This window comes from Syngnathus typhle, linkage group LG8, assembly GCF_033458585.1.
Source record: "Syngnathus typhle isolate RoL2023-S1 ecotype Sweden linkage group LG8, RoL_Styp_1.0, whole genome shotgun sequence".
Taxonomy (NCBI): domain Eukaryota; kingdom Metazoa; phylum Chordata; class Actinopteri; order Syngnathiformes; family Syngnathidae; genus Syngnathus; species Syngnathus typhle.
The window spans coordinates 8,735,976-8,743,441 of NC_083745.1; the positions used below are offsets into that span (position 1 = coordinate 8,735,976).

The 7,466-nt window shown below is 44.5% G+C and overlaps 2 protein-coding genes across 4 annotated transcripts; one reads left to right on the top strand and one right to left on the bottom strand.

The window, feature by feature from the left end:
• Positions 1-332: 332 nt before the first annotated feature.
• On the top strand, positions 333-3,943 carry erlec1 (endoplasmic reticulum lectin 1). Of its 3 annotated transcripts, none has more exons than XM_061285355.1 (14): positions 333-622; positions 755-882; positions 981-1,061; positions 1,163-1,240; positions 1,335-1,398; positions 1,697-1,743; positions 1,820-2,043; positions 2,133-2,274; positions 2,410-2,529; positions 2,600-2,659; positions 2,743-2,867; positions 2,952-3,029; positions 3,115-3,190; positions 3,397-3,943. In XM_061285355.1, the coding sequence occupies exons 1-14, from the start codon at positions 553-555 to the stop codon at positions 3,466-3,468; spliced, it is 1,365 nt and encodes a 454-aa protein (XP_061141339.1). In that variant the 5' UTR covers positions 333-552; the 3' UTR covers positions 3,469-3,943. The 3 variants fall into 3 exon arrangements, with proteins under 3 accessions (XP_061141339.1, XP_061141338.1, XP_061141340.1); XM_061285354.1 differs by having other exon boundaries at positions 334-693; positions 778-882; XM_061285356.1 differs by having other exon boundaries at positions 552-693.
• A 372-nt stretch (positions 3,944-4,315) lies between these two features.
• Positions 4,316-7,177, bottom strand: gpr75 (G protein-coupled receptor 75). Its single transcript, XM_061285352.1, has 2 exons — positions 6,914-7,177; positions 4,316-6,746 (listed from the first exon to the last, which is right to left on the bottom strand). Exon 2 carries the CDS (start codon positions 6,667-6,669, stop codon positions 5,032-5,034), a length of 1,638 nt encoding a protein of 545 aa, XP_061141336.1. The 5' UTR covers positions 6,670-6,746; positions 6,914-7,177; the 3' UTR covers positions 4,316-5,031.
• Positions 7,178-7,466: the final 289 nt, after the last annotated feature.

The window sequence follows — 7,466 nt, forward strand, 5'->3', positions numbered from 1 at the left end:
TTTATTTATTTATTTATTTATTTATTTATTTATTTATTTATTTATTTATTTATTTATTTATTTATTTAATTAATTCTACAAATCTCACTTACAATAACAAATATTGTTGAAATAACACCTTTATAACGCGTCGAACAAACATCAGCATTATATTTTTGAAGGGATTATTGTTTTATACAGATATCAACGCGTCAGTTTAGCTAATGTTATTGTCCATACTCCAATTTAAGATATGTATCTGTATATTTTGATAAAGTGGTCAGGCGACACACTGGGTGAGTGTCTTGGCCGAATACTACCAGCGCGTGTCGCTGTTGTTATTTGATCACGTAATAAGCACCCGGAAAAGGACGTGGCAAGTAAAGCGCTCACTTCCTGTGTTTTGCTGGCGTGTTGACATCACAAATGATCTAATTCATTACCAAACGGATATCAACCCGGATCTTTTGGGGCCAGTTCTGAATTCATCTCGCAGGTTGGAGTCTAAGTGAGGAACACGCGGAAGTGGTACATAAGGAGCGCCTGATTGGCGCTCAGTGGCCGGAGACAGAGATGATGGCCAGGCTTGTGTTGGTGATGACCGGTGGGCTTCTGGAGCTGTGCCTCAGCGTTTTAGCACACGGTGACGATCAGCCCTTCTTCACCGATGAAATTCCTTTTAAAATCACATGGCCCGGGGCTGAAATCACACCGGTATGCATCCTTCGCTTTCGCTTCTTAAAGCGTTGTTAACTTGAAAAATGTGCTCAACCAGAGATCAATGTCTGTGTACATCAGCCCACGTCGGGGGCACTTTACAAGGAAGACAACTTTGTCATCATGACCACGATAGAGAAGGAGAAGTACAAATGCCTCCTACCTTCAGTGACCTCTGGAGAAGAGGTAATGGCACAGCCTCAGCCCAGTTAAGGTCGCCTGTGTGGAGGGTTAGGATCGTTCATCTTCTTGGGACCTCATTTGCGTTTGTTTTTAAATTTCAGGACGATGAGAAGGAATACAGCGGGCCAAGTCCATCTGAACTTCTGGAGCCTCTGTTCAAACGAAGCAGCTGCTCATACAGAGTAAGCTTGCTGATCGTCTCACTTTTGCCTGCACACGCATAGTGTGTACTACTGCTGGTTGGTGGAGTGTAACCAAAAGACTTTTCTTCATTGGCTGGCAGATCGAATCCTACTGGACGTATGAGGTATGTCACGGAAAACATGTCAGGCAGTATCATGAAGAGAAGGAGATGGGACAGGTTGGTGTTCTGAGAAGAACCTCGATGAAATTAAAAGCTACCACTGTTTTGATAGTACACTGATAATAATCCTCATAGATGTGTGTATCCACAGAAAGTAAATGTTCAGGAGTATTTCTTGGGAAATTTATCATGGAAGAGAAAAGCAAAAGAAATGGGTATGTTGTATTTTCATCCTCCAACAATCTTTGAAAATGTGTATATTGAAAAAAAATAACCTAGATCATTAGCATTTACTGCAATTTGAAAATCCAACCGGACAAAATTCTGTATCTTAATCAGATTTCACTTGTGCTATTTTTACTTTTTCTGATGGGTAACTCACTTCTCTCTATGCTGTCTAATTTCAAAATGTTTAAACCTTGGTAATAGTCTGAACTATCTGTGTATTCTTATTAATCAATGCATCATTTTCTTTTTATCTGATAATATATTGCAATGCATTTCTTATATCAGCCAAAGTAGAAGCGACAGACATGGCTCAGTCAGCACCCGAAACCGAAGTAAGCTTCACAAATTGAACAGCGCACTATAGTTGCCGCTATAAATAGGACATATATCATACATGTTCTCTTAAAGGTGCAGTCTAAGAACATCGAAGGTCAGCTGACTCCATATTACTCACTGGAAATGAGAAACGGGACACCCTGTGCGCTGAAAGAGGACAAGCCGCGCTCCACGTCCGTCCAGTACGTGTGTCACCCGGAGGCCAAACATGAGATTCTGTCCATCGCTGAGGTCACCTCATGCGAGTATGAGGTGGTGGTGCTGACCCCTTTGCTCTGTGCGCACCCTAAATACAGGTAGAAACTCTCAAAAATGCTTTTCATGAGCTTACACCACAGGTAAAGCAGATTAAACATACCCACTCCTCTTTTTATGTGACGTGCAGGTTTAAGTCATCTCCGGTTAACGCCATCTTGTGCCAGGCGCTGGCTGGCTCGCCGCTGCGGCCACAGCGTCTTGCCCAGCTGAACAAGGAGCAGGAGGCGCAGCTTAAGCCTCCTTTCAGCACCACTGCAGAGCACAGAGAGGTCAGTGATCTAACAGTCTCGTATACAGTGCCTGAAAGGGCAAAAGTATCTTAATAGAAACTCTGGTAGAAAAAAAAAAGTCAGTGTAGAAGTTAAACTTAAGTAAAAGGTTATATTTGTTCTACTTAATAACAGAAGGTAGCAGCGCCACCAACAAGAGAGAAAGCCTTCACACACAAACCCACTCACATATCGCGCCTGACAGACGAGCAGCTGGTCAGGGAGTTCCTTAGCGGCTCCTACTGTTTACACGGGGTGAGGCATCGTCAGTTGAGCCGGAGGCCATTCAGTCACCACGCTGATGTCAGGGTGATGTGTTTTTCAGGGGGTCGGATGGTGGAAATATGAATTCTGTTATGGAAAACACGTTCATCAGTACCATGAGGTGAGACTGCTTTTACTTGTGTGTCTGTTGGGGAAGCATGTAAATCGTTGATGCATTGAGATCCTGTTGCTCTGGTGTTTCAGGACAAAGAGCAAGCCAAGAACATTGTGGTGGTTGGTAGCTGGAATGCCAAGGAACACATTGAGTGGTCCAAGAAGAACGTGGCTCGATCTTACCAGCTAAAAGACAGTGGAATGGCGAAAGTCAAGTATGCAGTCGACACTGCTCCTCAATCAAAATCAATGCCCTATTGTCCATGTTGACTTTTTTTTTTTTTAATGCCTCTCTGCAGGATGGTCTCCCATTTCTACGGCCATGGCGATTTGTGCGATCTGACAGGAAAGCCGCGTCAAGTTATTGTCAAATTAAAGTATGTGAAGAGTGTTAAGAGTTATCCGAGTTGACTTAGAACCAGGTTTTTCTTTACTGACTCCCTCTTCTGGTTCTTGCGTCAGATGCAAAGAGTCCGAGTCTCCCCATGCAGTCACCGTCTATATGCTGGAACCTCAGACTTGCCAATACGTCCTCGGGGTAATTGTGCTCGTCAAACAGTTAATTGCTTTTGTGCAGACAGTCAAATGATTTTTTTTTTTTTTTAATATTCTATGAACTTTCACTTAACAAACATTACTTAGCATGCTGCCATTAAGCTAGCGGACATTTGTCAGACAAAATGATATGGTTTGAACACTTTGATGGTTTGTCTTTGCCACATTAAATTCATTTTCTTGTCTCAGGTTGAATCTTCAGTCATATGCGGGGTTCTTGACTCGGCAGATGAACACGGGATTCTGTCCATTTCCAGCTAAACGGTCCAAAGAGGAGGAGAAGGCCAAGTAGTGAAGGGCCAAGCATACAAATGGTCATAATGCAACGCTTAAGACCAACAAAGGTTCAAACTGTGGTGATTTTGAAGCTGGACTTGAGGTTGCTGAGGAGCTCCAGGGACAATCCAGATGTCATGATCTGAGCGGTGGAACAAACCACAGCACTGCCTCACCCAACTGGGTTGTAGCTTAAATAAATTGCTCAAGGACAATGCGGATTTACTGTCCATATTACATATCTCTACCAGAATGATTTTATAATGTACAAGATCATGATTCACTGTGTGGGAGAGAGATTGCAAATGGTTGCCGGATACTTTGCACTTGTAGTCTTAATTTTTTTTGCAATAGTGAGGAGGTGTGCTTTATAAATGTTACAAAGGGTGAGTGTAACTTATGCATCGGTGGGTGTTTTTAAATCGCTAATACAATCGATTAAAACTTGTTTTTAACTTTATGAAGTATTCTGAATTTTGTTCAAAGAGTATTTTGTTAAGATGCACAACTCTAGGATTGCTTGGATTGAACAAAGTTACACGATATCCCTGCGGTGATCCAGTAACACTTTTAACCACAAGGGGGTGCTGTTGTTGCAACTTTAATACTGCGAATGGCGAACGTTGTGATTTATAAAAATACTAAACAATGCTTAATCTTCTTTAACTCCCCTATTTTTTTCTACTATAAATTAAACGCTCGTTATTCAACAAAAAGTCTAGTTAAACTAGTTTAACTGTAATGTGATTGAATTTTTGTAGATAAGTATACTTGTCTCCAAAATTTCAATTACATTGTTTTAAATCAAAGAGTAGAGACGCACAGCATTTGCCAAACATTTATTGGGTCAAAAAGTGTGCATGTGATCACATATTGAACCTCGAAAACTAAGTGGGCCAGTCACCTGTCCCAGGTTGTAGCAGCATGTGCAACACAGCAGGTAGATTTATAGAAACATTACTAAGTCAAAAAATCATAATCAGTGGAAAAACCTTTCAATTATAAGTCTGTCTTTTAACATCCATTTTCTATGCCACTCATCAAATACGTTTGTGAGGAATCTGGACTGTCAATCACAGGGTGACACACAGACCTGTGGGATTCATAACATTAATGAAAAAAGTCAAATCAAATATGAGTGTTTGTTAGATTTTCAGAATTTAAAGAAAGTTGGTATATAGTTGGTAGGAGCAGATGTAGGAATGATCACATTTGCAATGCTCAACAGTGGCTGCCTTATCTCCTCTACCCAATCAGCCCAGCCCAGAGTATGAAGTAAAAAAAATTAGCCCCCATGATGAAAGTAAAAGCGTTGCATTTTACCTCAGAGATAGCACTTCCACACCAAGCTGTCCACTTAAGGTTGTCAATTACTGGTGCATGCAGTGGGCACATAAGCAAAATTCAGACATTTTTTTGGAAATAAGTAGCTCACAAACCATCTCTGTAGATTTGGGAGTTTTGACAATTTGAGACAATTTGACCTCGACCTGCAACTGTAGCCTTGAGTACTCTGACTGCAGAACACAACACTGATCCGAGATGGGTTCAGACAGAAGGGACAGGAATCTGTTGCACAGAGGTACTCTCAAAGTCCTGCAGGGTGTCCTGGTGAGTGTGGTAGTGCATGGCTACGTATGACTTGGCGAAGGCGAACGTCTGCGACCCGGCAGGCTGGAGGCTGGTGGGCGAGCTAGGTCCGGCAGAAGGACTGCTGTTGTATATACTGTAGTAGGGCTCGATGCGCGTGTTGATGGGCGTGGAGGTGCTGGCGGGGCGAGGCCTCCGTGCACCCCTGGGACTAGCGGCGCACTCTCGGGACTGACTCGGCCCGCACGCCTGGTCCACCAGCCTCCTCTGTGCCTTGGGCGAGAGCACGTACGCCGAGTTGGTCTCATGGTGCGAAGATTTATTCCGGTTGACTTCCAGGCTGCCCTTTCCCATGGCGTGCAAGCGGGTTTTGTGTTTGCAGCACAGCAGTCCAAGCGCGGCCCAGTGCACGCAGCAGAGCACACGGCGCCGTAGACCGGCACTGTTACGCGAATACACAAAGGGATTGATGCCCGACTTGAGAAAGATGAGGACAAAGCCGCACAGTTCAAACTGGTAATGTGCGAAGCTGCTTTCTGGCGTGAGAACGTCCTGCGCTAAGGAGATCGCCATTGGCAGGCAGCACAGTAGTACTGAGAACACGATAACAACACAAGTGACAACCGCTTTGGAGTCCTTGGCTGTAGCCAGGTTGACTGTGGAGACCAGCTGGCAACACGTGGCTCCTTGGGCCGCCCCTGGGACCACCGGTGGCTTGGTCCTGGTAGCGTAAGAGTGCGTCTGAACGTTTTGTAACTTGTTATACATCTGATTACGGTACAAGGGGCCTTGGGCACTACACTGCACCGCCTCGAAGCCGGTGGCTGGCAGAGGTGGCAGGGGCGGGGTGCATGTGGCCGCAACGGTGATAATGGGACACTTCCTCACTTGAGCGTTTTTCCTCAAGGTCTGGGCAATCATCAGATAAGACACAGACACAACAGCCACGCAAAAGGCAAAGTCAGCAAGGTACGCGTACAGCACCAACCCGGCCTGACCCCCTCCTAGACCAAAATGGGGCAAGCAGGGACCGTCCCTGCGTGGATACACCCGCATGGTGAGCAGGGCCGCCATGGTGAAGCTGGATGTCCACAACAGGGCTGTGAGCGCCAGGGTGCAGGGGAACGAGGCGGTACGGTTGGGCTGCTGGCCCAAGACCATGCGCAGCCGATGCAGGGCGATGACCGCCACCGTCTCCAGTGACATGATGATAAAGCCCGAGCTGGTCAGGTGGAAGACGAAGCAGAAGCTCTTGGACACGCCATCCACGCCACCAGCATCCAGGTAAAGCACTAACGCGAACATGGGAGCCGTCACACAGCAAATAAACAAATCACAGAAGGATAAGTTGAGGATCATGAAATCAAAGTTGGTACGGAACTTGCGGAAGGCCGGGTCGAAGAAGGACAGGAACACCACAAGGTTTCCATAGGAGCCCAGGCAGAAGATGAAGATGAGAAGGAGGGAGCAAAAGGTCAAGGTGGCCGTGTGGACGACTGCCCAAATAGGGGGGCTGTGTGACGCCTGTGTGCCATTGAAGTTCACTTGCTTGTGCAAATCCGGCAGCTCTGATGGCACCTCCGTGCTGTTCATCATTTTATTAGCCACCCACTGATGAAAAAGCAAACATTATCCCCTGAAAAGGAGGGCACGCGTGTCACCATTGTTGCCACCTGAAATAAAAAAAACAATTGTTTACGCCATGAAAATGATATTTTATGCTGATTAGTAATACGTACACCAAAATGACGATGTGCATGCACACACAGCAGTCGTTTTTGTTTGCTGTGCACATAGCGCGTCACTTTATCCAGACAGCGAAAATGTGTCTAAATCTTACCGTTATTCGTCAAGCCTTCGCAGACCATCATTATTTAACAAAGCCCATATTCGTTTGTTTTCAAGCAGCTCTCTCTCGGACCGCAGCTTCGAAAAATGAATTTCCATTTAAACGCCTTTTAGAGATGCGGACAATTAACGCATAGTCTTCCTCGTTGCAATTTGAGGTGTGCGAGCACAGGCCTCTTTGTTTATTGTGCATTTGTCGCGGGTGGATTCCTCCTCTTGGCGATGTATCCGTTCTTTTTACCCAGAAACTACCGGACGTGAGCTGGTTAAAAAAAAAAAAAAAAAAAAAAAAAAAAAAACGAGGATGAAGTCACAGCGACGCATGCGAACAGAGGAATAGAGGCGCATTCAACTAGTCACTATATTTTATTTAAAAATAAATTCGTGCTGAATTTTATTTGTATTAATTTATAAATATATTAATATATAATGATAATATTTTAGTTGGCTTTGGAGCGTACAAACCCACTACTTCAAGCATATCTTGGAATATTAGAGATACTAAATATTTTACCTATTTATCATCTCCTCTAGAAAAGCTCATA

Coding starts and splice junctions, on each gene's coding strand:
- erlec1 (XM_061285354.1), top strand. CDS start 553: ATGATGGCCAGGCTTGTGTTGGTGATGACCGGTGGGCTTCTGGAGCTG. Junction 2,044..2,132: donor TGTGCGCACCCTAAATACAG/GTAGAAACTCTC, acceptor TGTGACGTGCAG/GTTTAAGTCATCTCCGGTTA. Junction 2,530..2,599: donor GCTCCTACTGTTTACACGGG/GTGAGGCATCGT, acceptor TGTGTTTTTCAG/GGGGTCGGATGGTGGAAATA.
- gpr75 (XM_061285352.1), bottom strand. CDS start 6,669: ATGATGAACAGCACGGAGGTGCCATCAGAGCTGCCGGATTTGCACAAG.